Consider the following 18,052-nt stretch of genomic DNA (forward strand, 5'->3'; position numbering starts at 1 on the left):
ATTTCATCAGTGATCTCTTGGTTATTAAGTAGTGTATTGTTTAGCCTCCATGTGTTTGTATTTTTCACAGATTTTTTTTCCTGCAATTGATATCTAGTCTCATAGCATTGTGGTTGGAAAAGATACTTGATATGATTTCAATTTTCTTAAATTTCCCGAGGCTTGATTTGTGACCCAAGATATGATCTCTCCTAGAGAATGTTCCATGAGCACTTGAGAAGAAAGTGTATTCTGTTGTTTTTGGATGGAATGTCCTATAAATATCAATTAACTCCATCTTGTGTAATGTATCATTTAAAGCTTCTGTTTCCTTATTTATTTTCATTTTGGATGATCTGTCCATTGGTCAAAGTGGGGTGTTAAAGTCCCCTACTATGATTGTGTTACTGTCGATTTCCACTTTTGTGGCTGTTAGTATTTGCCTTATGTATTGAGGTACTCCTATGTTGGGTACATAAATATGTACAGTTGTAATATCTTCTTCTTGGATTGATCCCTTGATCATTATGTAGTGTCCTTCTTTGTCTCTTGTAATCTTCTTTATTTTAAAGTCTATTTTGTCTGATATGAGAATTGCTACTCCAGCTTTCTTTTCTTTTTGCATAGAATATCTTTTTCCATGCCCTCACTTTCAGTCTGTATGTGTCCCTATGTCTGAAGTGGGTCTCTTGTAGACAGCCTATGTATGGGTCTTGTTTTTGTATCCATTCAGCCAATCTATGTCGTTTGGTTGGGGCATTTAATCCATTTACATTTAAGGTAATTATCGATATGTATGTTCCTATTACCATTTTCTTAATTGCTTTGGGTTTGTTATTGTAGGTCTTTTCCTTCTCTTGTGTTTCCTGCTTAGAGAAGTTCCTTTAGCATTTGTTGTAAAGCTGGTTTGGTGGTGCTGAATTCTCTTACCTTTTGCTTGTCTGTAAAGGTTTTAATTTCTCTGTCGAATCTGAATGAGATCCTTGCTGGGTACCGTAATCTTATTTGTAGGTTTTTCCCTTTCATCACTTTAAATATGTTCTGCCATTCCCTTCTGGCTTGCAGAGTTTCTGCTGAAAGATCAGCTGTTAACCTTGTAGGGATTCCCTTGTATGTTATTTGTTGTTTTTCCCTTGCTTCTTTTGATATTTTTTCTTTGTATTTAATTTTTGATAGCTTGATTAATATGTGTCGGCCTGTTTCTCCTTGGATTTATCCTGTATGGGACTCCCTGTGGTTCCTGGACTTGATTGACTATTTCCTTTCCCATATTAGGGAAGTTTTCAACTATAATCTCTTTAAATATTTTTCAGTCCTTTTCTTTTTCTCTTTTTCTCCTGGGACCCCTATAATTCGAATGTTGGTGCATTGAATGTTGTCCCAGAGGTCTCTGAGACTGTCCTCAATTATTTTCATTCTTTTTTCTTTACTCTGCTCTGCAGTAGTTATTTTCACTATTTTATCTTCCAGGTCACTTATCTGTTCTTCTGCCTCAGTTATCCTGCCATTGATTCCTTCTAGAGGATTTTTAATTTCATTTATTGTGTTGTTCATCATTGTTAGTTTGCTCTTTAGTTCTTCTGGGCCCTTGTTAAATGTTTCTTGTGTTTTCTCCATTCTATTTCCAAGATTTTGGATCATCTTTCCTATCATTACTCTGAATTATTTTTCAGGTAGACTGCCTATTTTTTCTTCTTTTGTTTGGTCTGGTGGGTTTTTACCTTGCTCCTTCATCTGCTGTGTGTTCCTCTGTCTTCCCATTTTGCTTAACTTACTGTGTTTGGGGTCTCTTTTTCACAGGCTACAGGTTCATAGTTCCCATTTTTTAGGTTTCTGCCCCCAGTGGCTATGGTTGGTTCAGTGGGTTGTGTAGGCTTCCTGGTGGAGGGGACTCTTGCCTGTGTTCTGGTGGATGAGGCTAGATCTTGTCTTTCTGGTGGGCAGGACCGCGTCCGGTGGTGTGGTTTTGGGGTGTCTGTGACCTTAGGATTTTAGGCAGCCTCTCTGCTAATGGGTGGGGCTATGTTCCTGTCTTGCTAGTTGTTTGGCATAGTGTGTCCAGCACTGTAGCTTTCTGGTCGTTGAGTGGAGCTGGGTCTTGGCGTTGAGATGAAGATCTGTGGGAGGGCTTTTGCCATTTGATACTGCATGGAGCTGGGAGGTCTCTGGTGGACCAATGTCCTGAACTTGGCTCTCCCACCTCAGAGGCACAGGGCTGACACCCGGCTGGAGCACGAAGACCCTGTTAGCCACACAGCCAGGTATGTGAGGAGTTTCTTGCCTTTTGGGAGGTCTGAGCTCTTCTGCCAGCCTTCAGTAGGTGTTCTGTAGGACTTGTTCCACATGTAGATGTATTTCTGATGTATTTGTGGGGAGGAAAGTGATCTCTATGTCTTACTCCTCCATCTCTTGAAGGTCTCTCCCTCTGGCAATATATTTTTTAAAAATTAAATTGTTTTTGTCTACTTCTTGACCTAAAAGAGGTTTTGCTCTCATTTCCAATTCAGCACTACACTTGGAAAACAGGCATGAGAATTTTAGAGCTGGTTACTTATTCCTCCTTATGAAGGCTAATTCAGTAAATGACCCAATTGTTGATTAAGTGTCATCGCTTTTTTTAATGTGAAAGCACTTGGAAAAGTATGAACTGCTTTCCAAATATAAGGGATGATGTAAGATGTTAATTGGCATCTTCAGGAAATATTTTCTGTTGATTCATCATACACTTGCTAAAATGGGAGGATACAAGAACAAAATAAGTCTGCAAGGTGTTTATTCTGATCTTGTAATATCTGTGATTGTCAGTCTGTATTTTAAATGCATTCCTGGATAATGTTATTTATTGCTCATTCAGTCCAGACCTACTCTCCTTGCTCTGTCAAATGCAGGAAAACACCTTCTGGAACTGCAAAGGAGAGCCAAACTTTTCTCTAATCCTTTAATAGAGTGTGCAGGAGACAAAAATCAGGCCTTTACGGTAGATTCTCCTTCATAATAATATTAATATAAAAAGTCAATAAAGTTGAATGGTTGGGAAAACAGACCACCTGGATTTGAATCCCAGCTCCACCACTTGCTAGAAGTGTGCCTCTGGGAAAAATTCCTTATCTGTAAATGGAGATGACAGTGATACTTTTCTCTATAGGGAAGTTGTGAGGATTAAATGAGAAAATACTGATATATAAAAAATCACTTAGCAAAGTACCTGGCTCATAAATGCTCAGTAAATTAGGAGGAGGGGGAGCAGCAGCAGTACCTTCCATTCACAGAACAGAAAACTGAAGTGATAATTTACAGAACCAAAATATAAAAGGACCAAGAAGTTTGGAACTGCTATAGAAATTGTGTAATCTTCCCTTCTGTCCTTTGTACATAGGGGTACCTTTTGCAGAGAGGCATGCATAAACCTGTATATGAGTTTATTGGGCTGTATCAAGCATATGCTCCAGAGACTGGTCTTAATCTACTGTGACCTTCACAGAATGTTTCATGTGCCTAATGCTGATGTGACACTCTATCTAGATCACTTAAAGCGTGTTCACTGCAGTCATTGAATGGTGCCCCAAATCCTTCATTTTCTTTCTACTTTCAAGAAGTGTCACGCGGACTGTGGAGCTAGGGTTGGAATGTAGTGTGAGTTTCATACGTCTGTGAATTTGAGATGTATAGATTTTAGATCATCTTCCATCACTTTGAAATCAAGAGGTAAAGAGCAGCTCATTCAGTGGGTGGCCATCCTAGGTGGGTCAGTTTCACAAAAAAATTAAATATGAAAGTAGTTAAGTAAGACGACAGGGTTTTTCTAGGTCAATACGAAGAGTATGACTCTCCCAAGACAAAACAGAGGCTCCCAGCTAAGTGGAAAATCAAAAGGAAAGAAGTTATGAGGCTAATATATTCATAATAAGAAAGAGAGCAGTGTCCTAGAATTTTTGAAGCAAGTTTAGTTTATGAGTTGCTTTGTCTTTTTCTTTTTTTTAATCAAGATATTCAGGTTCCAAGCATGTCAAACAGTTTTAAAAAGTCTAATTTTATACATTAGACTTGTTAGACCCAAATTTAACAAAATCATAAACTGGGAGAAGCATTACAATAAAATTACCCACAGAGTTGCTTTCTTTCTTTTTTTTTTATTTGGCTGCGTTGGGTCTTCGTAGCTGCGCGCAGGCTTTCTCTAGTTGTGGCGAGCTGGGGCTACTCTTCGTTGCAGTGAGCAGGCTTCTCATTGCGGTGGATTCTCTTGTTGCGGAGCACAGGCTCTTGGCGCATGGGCTGCAGTAGCTGTGGCATGTGGGCTCAGTAGCTGTGGCTCGCAGGCTCTAGAGTGCAAGTTCAGTAGTTGTGGCACACGGGCTTAGCTGCTCTGCGGCATGTGGGATCTTTCTGGACCAGGACTCGAACCCATGTCCCCCGCATTGGCGGGCTAATTCTCAACCACTGTGCCACCAGGGAAGTCCCAGAGTTTCTTTAAATATCAAGCATTTCCCTTCTCCAAATTCATTCAAACTCTTTTTTTTTTAACTGCATTTTTAGGCCTACATCTCTTAGGTAAAATCACAATCAGGGTAGAATAGCCTATTACCCAAGATATTTGCATTGCTCCCTCCAAAGTGAATGCTCGGTTGTTTATATAAGAAGTGGAGTTAAAAAAAAGTTTAAAAAGTTTAAAAAAATGTTTAAAAAAATCCGGCTGGTAAAAAAAGAAATGTAGTTTGCAGAGTCCCAAGCCCAGTATCACAAAGCAGTGTCTTTATTGTGGCCTCTCCCATTGCGGAGCACAGGCTCCGGACGTGCAGGCTCAGTGGCCATGGCTCACGGGCCCAGCCGCTCCGCGGCACGTGGGATCCTCCCGGACTGGGGCACGAACCCACGTCCCCTGCATCGGCAGGCGGACTCTCAACCACTGCGCCACCAGGGAAGTCTAGGTTCTTATTAGTTATCTATTCTATACATATTAGTGTATATATGTCAATCCCAGTCTCCCAGTTCATCCCACCCACCCACCCCCTGCCGCTTTCCCCCCTTGGTGTCCATACATTTGTTTCTCTACATCTGTGTCTCTATTTCTGCCCTGCAAACCGGTTCATGCAAAGCAGTGTCTTTAAAGGGGTGAGTGTGGAGCTGGGAGACAATAGCTCACTAACTTAACACAGTGTGCAAGGAGGTGTTGGATTTCCATGTCATTGTTGCTGCCGGAGTCACTCAGATATGCTTACGGTTTGGATGAAATGTTAATTAGAGTGGACTGTTTGCCACAGAAGATTTCTTCATTATGGAATCCATAAGAAGCTGTTATGGGGAGACCTCAACCAGAGCTGCTCAGTTTGTTTGCTAGAGTGATTCTGACTCCCCTCTTGTTGAGGCTCGGGTACTCAATATGCATCACCATTTTTTTGCTTTTGTTCAGGCTCAAGTCCGTAGCCTGCCTGCTTCCTTAAATGATTCTGTACACATGGTAAGTGGTCAGGTGGCCAGTCTCCAGAGTTCTAGAAGCATGAAGCCTGAGCTGGGCCATCTGTTGAGGATGTGCTGTTTTGTATTACACACAAGGAAGTGGTGGGCAAAACCCGGAAGTGCGCTGGAGGCCTAATGAAACTAAGACCAGTTAAATCTTCCCTCTAAGTGTTCATTAGGCCATCTGTTCTTATTAGTGTCCTTATCATTTGGAAACATTACAGAGTTAAGATGAGACACAATCTGTGGTGGAATTCTAGTCTAACTTGAAATAAACTTTTGAGTAGAGCAGTCATGACTTGTGACATTTCTCTTCCCATTTAGAACCCTGCCCACTTCTAAAGATCTCCATGGTGAAATTTTCTAATAGTTCCTTCCTGAAATATTATACCGGAAAACAGGGTTAGCAGTAGCTACAGAAATGAAAACATAATCTCAGAGTGGCTGATCAATGAAATCAGAACATTTCATAAAAGCAGTGCAGTCTTACTTCTGGCCTGTAAATTGCTTTAGGTGCCAAAGGGAATTGGAAGCTTGGTCTATCCTGTCGAGCCAATACTATAATATTAACAACCTGCAACAGACAAGTTTCTGCAACTGCTCAACAGGAAGAAACGCTACTCCAAATTCTCTCAGAGTGCATGGTCTCATCGCCTGGTCTCACACTGGATTTCATGTTACCTTGGACTGTTTCTCTGGTCATCTCCCCTTCTGTATGTGTATCTCCCACCGTGCTGGCTATACACTGGGAATTTAAGAAATACATGTAAAATTAACTTGAAATAGAGACACAAAAGAAAAAGCAAAACAACAGTAAAACTTTCATGTTCCTCTCCCCGCCCGCAGAAGTGCTGAAAGTGTTAAGTTCTTTGACTGTAATGATAAAACCCAAGATACAGAGGGATACAAAGAGTAAATCGGCAAGTAGCATCATGTACAATATGTTCTTACAATAACAATCAAATTTACAAACAAATTAGCTGTGGAGTCTGAAGGACATTCTGTAGTTTTCACACTGGGCCTTCGTCTCCTGCTGATAGATGACTTTGACTGTAAATTGAAAACTGGAAGTGGTTAAACATTCTGTGTATTCACGAGTGCCATTTCCAAAATTGAGGCTTCGGAGAGGAGATGCAAGAAAGGGTGATGGAAACTCAGAGCAATTATGCCTGTTATGAAGATGAGGTAGTGGCAATTACACAGCAGACTCATACAGTGTGTACGTGCTGATTGCTCTGAGGGAGCCTCTGAGAACAAACTTTTATAGCACCCATCAGGCGCTGGGTCTCTAGAGGAAGGAAAGATTTTCAGCCACTCGGTCAGTGTGCTTCTGGACAGAGCTTATGGCCCCAGGAACCATCTTGGAAGGGATACGTGCTTTTTTCTTAATGAGGCTGAACGAAACACTTATGTAACAGAGTGGTTTCATTCCCTGTTTCTTTCCTATTCTCAAGCTTTTTGGTGTCAGGACCCCTTTACACTCCTAAAAATTGTTGGGAGACATCAAAGAGCTTTGCCCTATGTGGGTTTTATCTATTTACCTTATTAGAAAGTAAAAGTGTGAATTTTTTTAAACACAAAGCTATAGTAGCCTCAGGCGCCCTCTGGAAAATTCCATTATATACTCATAAGAAAGTACAAAAGGCAAATAGTATTAAGAATAATTTTGACCTCACAGACCTCCTTGAAAGAGGCTCAGGGATCCCTGTAGTCTGCAGACCAAAATGGAAATACCATATTTCCTCAATTCTAAGACACCATGTATTCTAAAACATAGCATCAATTTGATAACTTTAAGCAGTGAGGAGAGATGCTCCATTAAATGTATGTGTTGATTATAAGACACAACCTCACTTCAGAAAATTTAAAATGTGGAAGGGGTAGGAAATACGCTTCTTGAGATTGAGGAAATATGGCAACTCCCACTAACCTCAGTGGGTCTCTGGAAACCCAGATTTACTGACCGAAAAATGTTGATGAAAATTCGGTTTTTTTAGAGCGAATTTGTGTTTTACAATTTTTAAAATGCGTTCATGGACTGAAGATGTTACAGTCAGTGAGGCACTAATGTTTTCATTCAATAAACACTTGCCAACTGTAATACCAGATACTGGAAATACAAAACCGAGTGAGACCTCATTTCTGCCCTTGAGGACTCACAGACCTAATAGAAGACAAAGGAAGGCAAACAAATATTTATAGTATAATGGAGAAGCATTGGATCTGAATGAGTCGTGGATCTGGAAGAACAGCTTGAAGTACCCAAAGATGGAGCCCTGGGTATTCAGGAATGATTGAGGTTAACCACTAAGTTTAAGCAATTAGTCATACTCATAACACAGGGCTGCCCTAGTGGACTTTGGCACATGTGTCAGTCTCTTTGGGACATTAATTTATGTCAATTTAATTTAATTTTGCAAACACTGGTGATCTATCCAGAGAGGTAAACCTAGAAATTTGTTAGACCGGATTGACCATATTGGTATAGTCAGTAGCGCCAGTCAAAAACAAAGCCTAACAGAACATTTTCTTGGTTGTGATTGGATTCAGCTGAGAATAATAGAGCCCCTTCCCCCTGACACACACACACACACACACACACACACACACACACACACACACACACCAGTGACATAAGCAAGATAGCAGCCAAACTAGTATAGTCCAGGACTGAATGGCAGTTCCACGAGGTCATCTGGGACCCAGGCTCCTATAATTCTGCCTTGCCCACCTGGCACAGAACTTCCATTTTCATGGCCACCTCATGGTCTAAGACATCTGCTAAAATTCCCACCACTTATATCCATATTGCATACTGGAGGAAAGGGCAAAAAGAGGCTCCTTCCAGTTGGGTCAGCTCTCCTTAAGCAGCATCAATTTAAAACTGTGGATACTTCCACACCTCCTCTTACATCTTATTGCCTTGAACTTTATCACCTGGCTACAGAAAACTGCAAATCAGGCTGGAATGTCTTTGATTCTAGATAGCAGTGTGCCCAAATTTTAAGATTAGCGCACTAAAGGAGGAGGAAAGAGTGAAAGAATGATAGGGTAGGTCTAGAACGAGTAGTCTCTGCCGCAGGCATCTTAGTAACCACAAATTCAACATTTTGTTTTGACCCTGATACTGTCTGAGCATCTTCAAATTTCTAAAAGCCATCTGGAAAAAGTTTGGTTTGGGGCACTTGGAAAGCACAATGATACTTTTCAGAGTGGTGGCTCCTATTGATCTTGCTTTTAAAAAGTGTAAATTATTGCAAGATGAAACATACCAGCTCTGCTTTGGGGGGCTTTTGTTTGTTTGTTTTGCTTTGCTTTGTTTTCTCAACTTCCAAAATGTTTTTGAAACATTGGGGTAGGTGTGATTTAATCTATAGGCTCTGCAGCAAAATGATTCTAAAGATCAGTCCAATTGTAACTCTTGATTAGATTGATCCTCATCTGCAATGAATAATCTGACTTACATGTCAGTTATTCTGATTGGGCAGCCATGGACACAGACCAGGCTGACACCTTTGACCAAAGGTTGAGGGGTTCCTCCAACTCTCTAGCCGTTATGCAGAGAAACACAAGAATGTGGGTCTGAGATAATGGGAAATAATTTGCCGGTTGGCGAGTCCGTATAGTCTTAGTGTATTTCATCTTCTAATAATTTCCGCTTTTTAAAAGCAAGATCAGGGCTTCCCTGGTGGCGCAGTGGTTGAGAATCCGCCTGCCGATGCAGGGGACACGGGTTCGTGCCCTGGTCCGGGAAGATCCCACATGCCGCGGAGCAGCTAAGCCCGTGAGCCGTGGCCGCTGCGCCTGCGCGTCCGGAGCCTGTGCTCCGCAATGGGAGAGGCCACAGCAGTGAGAGGCCCGCATACCGCAAAAAAAAAAAAAAAAAAAAAAAAAGCAAGATCAGTAAGGGCCATCACTCTCAAAGGTGTCATCGTGCTTTCCAACTGCAGAAAACCAAACTTTCTCCAGACGGTTTTTTCCCTCTTTTATAAATTTGAAGACGCTCAGACAGTATCAGTGTCAAGAAACGAGAAGGCCATTTGAAAACTGACAAAAAGCATGGGGAAGTCTAACGTGGAGTGGGCAGAACACCTGGAAGAGAGCATCGCGTCCCGTCACTGCATCTTCCCCCAGGTTGGCGTGCTACGGAAGCGATAATCGTACGCTTCCTGGAAATTCCTGCTGAAGAGGCCTCAGAGATCAAAAGCAGTCACTTTTCAAATGAGCCACAGGCTGGAAATGTACTAAAGGCGGGAGATGAGACGTGTCCTGTTTAGGATAGGGAGGCAGGGCCGTTTGGGAAACAGCTGGATTCTTCAGCATAGTTGAACTTGGAGAAAAGAAGTTATTAGCACTTGGCAGCAATGGCAAAATATAGTAACAGTCATGATGTGTTTCTGAGGCTTTTCCATGAAAAGGAATTTCTTAAAATGGATGGAGTGGAACAGAAGCAGTCTGCTGCTCTGGGTCACTAGCAACACCCTGTATCTATTAGAAAATGAAGGAAATGAAGTCGGCAGAAGGTTGTCAATTACATGAGGGCAGGGCCTAGTCTGTCTTGGTTAGAGCTGGCTCCTTAGTTCCTAGCATAATGCCTCAAATGGGATAAAGAGCCATTTATTGGCAGAAGAAAGGAAAATAAAGTAGCATGTTCTACACTTGGAACTGCACCAAGAGTACTGTTACAAATAACAGTGGGGAACCCAAGTAATAAGCTGAAATATTAGCCATGAAATTGGCTGACAAATGTATGTGAAATAATATATCCCAATATAAGCCAAATGTTTCTTGGAGGACGCATAACTTAACAGGATTCTGAAGCAATGGAATAAATGAACAAGGAGGGAATGGCTGGTGACAGAGAAGCAAGGGAAACCTTGAAAAAGCATGATGATGTGACGGCACTTAAGAGTTCATGAGAGGGACTTCCCTGGCGGTCCAGTGGTCAGGACTCTGCACTTCCATTTCAGGGGGCACAGGTTCAATCATCCCTGGTTGGGGAACTAAGATCCCACAAGCCGTGAGGCACAGCCAAAAAAAACCCCAGAAAATCAAATAAGGGTTCATGAGATAGCCAAAGAATAGAACATGTCCGTAGTCAGACAGGAATGAGAAGGAATACAGTCATGTTCCATAATAAAAAGTAGCCTTTACAGAGCTCTTTCTATGTACCAGGTACTGTGCTAAGTGCTTTATGTAGATTTTTTTTTGTATAATTCCTATAATAAATTTTTGAGAAGGTATTATTACTATACCCAATTTCTAGATAAGGAAACTGAGGCTCAGAGAGGTTAACTGATTTGCTCCAAGGTCACAGAGTTTAGCAAATAACAAAATTTTGAACCCAGGAAGTCTCAACTCTGAAGCCTGAGCTCCTAACCACTTCCTTCTACTACATCTGAGCCTTTTTCTGCGGAGAGAGTATATAGCTTCCATCAGATTCTCGAAGGGCTCTGTAAATCCAAAAAAGTATGAGAAACAGTGTAGCAGACTCTAAGCCCATGAAGGCAGGGACTATGTCTGTCTGAATCAGCAGTCAGATGTTTGCGAGCCTGGTGGAGGGACAGCTATGTTAATGTGTGAATGTACTGGTGAAGATCTGGCCTCCAAATTGATTCTCCTGCATCAGTCTGGTCTCCCTCCAGCCTGCTCCCCAAACTGCAGCCTAAGTAATCTTTCTAAAGCCCTAGTCTGACCGTGTCAACCCCCAACTTTAAAGTTCTTCACTGACTCCTCAACACCCTCCGTTCAAGTCTAAAGTCCTTAGCCTACACAGCCCTTCATGGCTTAATGCAGTGGTTGTCAACGAGGGACAGTCTTCCCCTTAGGGGGACACTTGGTAATGTCTGGAGACGTTTTTGGTCGTCACAGCTCAAGGGAAGCTACTACTTGCATTTAGTGAATAAAGGCCAGAGACGCTGCTAAATATCTCGTACTGCACAGGACAGGCCCCACAACAAAGAATCATCTGGTCCCAAATGACAATAGTGCCTCAGTGGAGAGACTTAAAATGAGTCCCCGGCAAACACTGAAACTTCATTTACCACCACTACCTACCCTGCTTATGCTCCGACAAGCCCAGACTGCGGTGAGCTCCACACTCCCATATGGTTTCGTGCTTCTGTGCTTTTTGTTCTGCTGAGATCACTCTTCCCACCTTGCTTTTTCTCAATACCTTTGCTTCATCCTTCAAGATTAAGTTTACACTTCTCTTCTAGGAGTATTGCCCCAAACTTCCTCCTCTGTGTTCCCATGTCACCCTGGGCACACATCTGTTGTGTCACTTAACCACGTGATATGGAAATGACCTGTTTCTGTATCTGCTTTCTGTCACTTGACCGTGAACTCATAAAGGGCAGGGACCTTTTAAATTTACCTTTATAATAGTGCCTGAGACAGAGTAAGCACCACAAAGCATTGAACTGAAAGATAACAAATGACAGAGAGAAAGACAAATCACTCAACTCCTAATGAACTTTGACCTTCTCAGCAACAACAACAACAACAAAGGTTGAAATCAACCTTTAGGGTGACTCTAACCAGGTAAAGGGGAGGCCAGACTTGGTGAGGAGAACGTGAAGAAACATGTCCACTCTTCTAGGTGAGGAATCAGATGGCATAGAGGCGAAGAGCAGACATCTGAAAATGGGGATATTGATAGTTTCTTTCTCAAGTGATTGCTCTAAGCATATAAAGTAATAATCCGTGCAAAGAGCCTGATATGTAGGAAGCACCCAATAAACGGTAGTTACTTTTATTAAAGGCTCAGATGAGTGGGCCTGTAATTTTACAGATGTTATCGGTTAGGACCAGTTCAAAGGAAGGGGCAGCACCTATTTATATTTTAAAAGTAGGTCAATTTAAAGGAAAATATTAAGTCAATAATAGTACAAGTGGCGGACAGCTAAGGCAAAATGCATGAAGCTGTTATGTGGACAACTGAAGTCTGGGAAACGGAGCTGAAAAGAAACTATATTGAATGGTAACTGGACTAGGTTCCTTCTAGCGCTAAAGGTTTATGACTTTGAGACCATTTTTCATGTTAATACCATTTGCTATCCCATACTTTGTCCAGGCACTGGGCTCAGTACCTTGCCTCCTTATCACAATTAATCCACGTAATATCTCTGAAAAGTAGATAGACTATCATTCGCTTCTTTTCCTTATTGCAGATGAAGAAATCAGAGACTCATAGAAGATACCTCCTTTGCCTAGGGTTACACAGTAGTATGGGAAGGAACCAGCCCTGAAACTGTTAGGGAGAGCCTCGGTTTACAAATTATGGTCTGTGTCTACAGTGTGGAATAACCGAGGAATTTTCTAGTTTAGTCTAATCAAGGGCTCATATTTAGATATTGCTGTTACACGTGGATTTTCCCCGATAGGATTCTGTTGCTTTCTAAACTACTACTTAGGTCAAAATTAGCTGGCTCTTTCAACCAGCCATGGGACTGGCTGACCTGAGAGCCAAGTGCCTTCCAGGCAGATTTTCAATTAGCAGAGGAAGACACGGTGCTGTCAAGGCTGGACATCCAGACCAAGAGCCCCTTTCTGCTCTGGGTTATTTCTCAGGGAAGGTTGTTGGGAGATGGGCACATTCTACCAGCTGGCGGCTACACCAGTGACCTTTAATGCTAGTTTAGCTTAAATACATTTTGACATTTCAAGCAAATTAATGTATTTTTACAAGGTGGGGCAACGACCACAAATTAGGCCAAATGGTTTGCCTGCAGGCCGGGTGCAAAGATTCCAGAACCTCACTGCTGTTCCTTCAGCTTTCTGCCCCCACCACCCCCCCCCAAAAAAAATGTTTATTTCTCTCCACCTGGACAGATGCCAATGGCCCCCAGGGGTTAACCTTAGCCCCACCTCAGTAGTCTATAATCCTGGGGTCTCCCTGCAACTAACAGATGCTAATTCTGTCAGCAGGAAGGAGCTGCAGACTCCAATCCACATGTTGTGTGTTATGGAAATGCCTTGGTATAAAGCACCAGTTCCTTGAAAAATTACGTGGAGAAGGGAGTATCTAACATGAGAAGCAGATAGAAGGAACTAACAACCTACGAGAGGTGAAAAGGTCCAGTTTCTGAAAAGACAGCCTCTAGACTACTAAGTAGCCACACAACTTTCATCTGAGGAGTTTTCAGAGACAAATCAAATGGGAATTAAAGGGATTCTGTGTAGCTCGGACGGAAAGTGTCTCAGAAGCACAGAGGCCACTTTAGTCACGGGAAACTGCCAGAGGGTGACTTATTTGATGGAACAGAAAACAAACAGACACAATAGCTGGTGTATTTTTGAGGCAATTTTAAACCTAATAAACATGACACCAACAGTGTTGACTTAAATCAGCTTGGGCGAGTTGGAGAATTTAGCAGCTCATCTTCCAGCTACCAGCCTTTATCTCAGAGGCGGCCTTGACAGCAGAGAACAGAGTCCAAACTGTGTCCTTCTCTGACTTCTGCCAGGTGTGTGCCGTCCCCGGCCTCTGCCCCGGTCTCAGCTCTCAGAGTGGGGATAATTAGAATGTCATTTCTGCCAGCTTTGTTTTTTCTGGGTCACTGACTTCAGACTTGATCAAAATACGAGTGTTGGACTGAAATCAATTCGTTTCCTCTTCCTCAGCCAGCCCCAGCTTATTTCCTGGGAGACTGTGCTCCATAGGCTCAGTGCACACACACAGCTTCTGTACCGGCCCGATGGTGTGTATAGAGGTCCCGAGTGAGGGCTGTGGAGGGGTCCACAGCGCAGGCACTCCGTCTCCCTGCTCTCCCTCTCCGTGGCAGGGCGCTGACATGCAAGGGCCTCAGACAGACGTGCTGAGGAACACATCACAGCAAACTGCTCTGGGAGCTGTTACGGCTGGTGTTTAATGTTTATCCAATGGCCTCAGTCTGAAAGGCTCTGTAGAACATGCATAACAGAAGCTCAGCTTTATACTCCATTAGCATTCAGATTCCTAGCTGTCCAGAGGCATATGGTACTGACCAGAGAAGGCCAGCCTATGTCGAGGCTGAGGGCATGTAGAGACAGGAGGATAGGTTGAGGCTGCTGGGTGTCTGGGAGAGACACTCAGAGACAGGGGGCAAAGAGCCCCAAGTGGGACAAGAGGGGAGGTCAAAGACAACCTTTGTCTTCTTTATAACATCACCAGTTGCCCTCCATTAAGAGACAGAATTAGAGAGAAGGGCTTTATCTCAGACTGGCCTTTGTCCATTTCATTCCTGAGTGGAAGGCCTCTTCCAACCTGGAAATAGTGGGCCTCAGAATGCGATGATGGCGTATATCTTGTTTTCAGACTTTCGGATTCAATGAGAAAAGCAAAGCTTTCCTCGGGCTTTCACTCAAGGCAAAAAGAATTGCAGCTACATTACTGTTACTATCTTGTCCAGGAATGGGGCAGACTCTTCTGCCTTTGCCTAGCCATAAGAGAAGAGAAATAAAGTACAGAATAAGTGAGTGGTGGAGTTGAGAGTGCACGTAACATAGTTCTCTGAGAAGTGCCCGGTGATAAATAGCAGCTGTCGAGGAAATGTCAGGGTAGGCATTGGGCTGACTCCTGTGTCGAGAAAGGAACTAGAGTAGATCCGTGTTTGCTTGGCCTGTGTGTCCCAGTGCCTAGCACAGCACTTGGCACCAGCACGCCACACACACACACACACACACACACACACACACACACACACACACACACACACACACACACACCAGTCCTTTTGCTTCTAACTCCTTAATGTGTCTCAAATCCATATACTTCTCTCCATCCCCACTGTCGCCAACCTAATTCAGGCCACCATCATCCCTCACCTGGACCACTGCAGGAGCCTCTTAACTAGCGGCCTGTTTCCCATCTCACCTCCTCCTCCTCACTCACCTCCTCCAATATGATCTCAACAGCAGACAGTGTGATCCCTCTAGAACCCAAATATGATTATGTCACATCCCTACTTAAAGCCATCAGAATAAAACTGGACATGTACATCTCTCCATTACCTGGTGTATTAGTCTGCTGGGGCTACCACAGCGAAACACCACAGACCAGGTGGCTTTAACAAGAGAGGGAAGTTCTGGAGGCGGGAAGTTCAAGATCAAGGTGTCGGCAGGTTTGGCTTCTCCTGAGATCTCTCTCCTTGGCTTGCAGACGCCCATCCTCTTACTGTGTCCTCACATGGGCTTTTCTCTGTGCATACACATTCCTGGTATTTCCTTCTTCTTATAAGGACCTGAGCGCCCCACCCTTATGACCTCATTGAACCTTTATTACCTCTTTCAAGGCCTCATCTCCAAATACAGTCACACTAGAAGTTAGACTGCAGCATATGAATTTAGGGGGGCACAATTCAGTCCTGATACCTAGCCACTGTCTACCTCCTGATTCTCACCGATCACCTCTCTCATCACTCAGCCTATATTAGCGTTACTGAATTGTTTGTAGTATCTGGATGGGCCATACTGTCTCTAATCTCTGAACCTTTACCTGTGCTTCTGCCTCTCCCTGGATTGCCCTCAACTCTGCTTCCAGCCATTTCCACCCCATTCCTCTCCCACTGGTCATTGCACACCCTATTTAGGTACCACCTTCTCTGGAAGTACCCTGCCTCCTGACTCCTAGTCTGGGTAAAGAGCGCTCACATCTTCCCTGCTGCCTCCTTCTCATGACATGGAGAGTAATTGCCTGATGGCTCTCCAAGGGTTCTTGTAGACCGTGGGGCATTTGAAGACAGAAGCTGTGTCATTTGGGGGATCTTTTGAATGCCCAAAGCCTAGCACAAGGCTTAGCGCAGAGAAGGTGCTCAGCAAACATCCAATGAAAGAACAAACCAACCTGTTTCTTTGCTGAGGAAAGAAGGATATGGAGTGAACCAGGTCAAGCCACGTGAGCGGTGCATTACAACTTAGGATTCCAAATCCCCAGCTGATGAACTGTACCTGAGTATTCCACAAGACAGACGCTAGGTCTGTGCCAATGAAAGGTCCTGTCCCAAAAGGTTGCTGGTAGAGTAAAATCGGGTTTCTCCAGCACTCTGTTGTCCAGATGCCTCTATGACTTTGCTGTTCCATGCATCTACAGAGCCGTGGGAGAGATTTGCGTCTCATCGTGCCACAGAAACCCTAGAGCAGTGGCCCTCAAACTTTATTATGCTTCAGAGTCACGCGGAGGACTTGTTACAACATGGCTGGCTGGGCTCCAACTCCAGAGTTTCTGATTCAATAAGTCTAGGCTGGGGCCTGAGAATTTGCATTTCTAACCGGTTCTCAGGTGATGCTCTTGCTGCTGGTCCAGAGACCACACTCTGAGAAGGATCCTTCTGGAATTATAGCAGAAAACAATTCACATTACGTTGGAAATGGCATAAATGGTAAATGTGTTTACCAGAGCACTTAATCAACTGTCCTTCCGAACTTTGCCAGATAACACCAACACTGCTGAAATTCATGAGACGGGGAACCAATAAACCAATTTTTCTTTCAAGGCAAAACGGCCCCGCAAAGATATTGTAACCTAATGGTGTGTGTTCTGTTCTTTTTGCAGGTGCGATTAGAGTGGCCAACAGACCTTGCAGTCAATCCCTTGGACAATTCATTGTATGTCTTGGATAACAACATTGTGCTTCAAATTTCTGAGAACAGGCGAGTGCGGATCATTGCAGGGCGCCCCATTCACTGCCAGGTGCCAGGCATCGATCATTTCTTGGTCAGCAAGGTAGCGATTCACTCCACTCTGGAGTCGGCAAGGGCCATCAGTGTCTCCCACAGCGGGCTGCTCTTCATAGCTGAAACAGACGAGAGGAAAGTAAACCGCATTCAGCAAGTTACCACCAACGGGGAGATCTCCATCATGGCTGGCGCCCCCACTGACTGTGACTGCAAAATCGATCCCAACTGTGACTGTTTTTCAGGTATGACCTTTTTAGCAATTCAGCAGCTCCCCCTCTCTGTTTGCAAAAGAAAAATGTGCATCGGAAAAGTCAAAAAAAGAACAAAAGTATTACTTGTAAACATTGGTGTGAGGCGGTGGAGAAAGCAATGGATTGGGGGTCAGACCGCTTAGTATCTGGTCCTTGTTCTGCAGCTGACTCACCGAGTGATCCTAGGAAAGCCATAAAGCCCCTTCATGACTCACTTCATCTGCTAAGTGGAGAGACCACGTGTCTCAGTTATATCACCTTGCTGTTTTGAAGATAAACTAGTATAATAAAAGATTTGGTACTCTAAGAAGTTAAGACCACTCTACAAATGTAAGATCATGATATTATTTGTGCTTTGGAGAAAGGGAAGCTAGGCAAAACCTACATTTACTGATTTAGCTAAGGGAAAAATTACTTCCAGTAAGTGACTGGTTTCCAGATTAACAATGTGTGCTATTTGAAACCCGAAGGGAGTAGAAGCAGACTGCTTTCGGGATACAAGGGCAAAATTCAATCTCACAGTGGACGGTTCTCAGGCCATTAGACTGCTACTTACCTTGGTTTTTTTTTAATCCAAAATTTTCTCCATAACCATTAGTGCCCTTTACTTCCAATTGAAATGGGGTGGGGGGGAGAGCCTTTTCTCCAAAGCATGGAGTGGATATTCCAGACAGTAAACAGTCCTGTAAATGTCAATAGATGCATTTATT

General features: G+C 43.3%; 1 protein-coding gene across 4 annotated transcripts in view; it reads left to right on the forward strand.

Moving 5' to 3' along the window:
* The window catches only part of TENM1 (teneurin transmembrane protein 1), an 803,989-nt gene that overhangs the window by 741,146 nt on the left and 44,791 nt on the right, over window positions 1-18,052 (forward strand). For all 4 annotated transcript variants that reach the window (XM_059050038.2, XM_059050032.2, XM_059050043.2 and 1 more), the window contains one exon: window positions 16,967-17,333. In XM_059050038.2, coding sequence (XP_058906021.1) covers window positions 16,967-17,333 — 367 coding nt within the window. The remainder of the gene's footprint in view (window positions 1-16,966; window positions 17,334-18,052) is intronic.

Source organism: Kogia breviceps, chromosome X, assembly GCF_026419965.1.
Source record: "Kogia breviceps isolate mKogBre1 chromosome X, mKogBre1 haplotype 1, whole genome shotgun sequence".
Classification (NCBI taxonomy): domain Eukaryota; kingdom Metazoa; phylum Chordata; class Mammalia; order Artiodactyla; family Physeteridae; genus Kogia; species Kogia breviceps.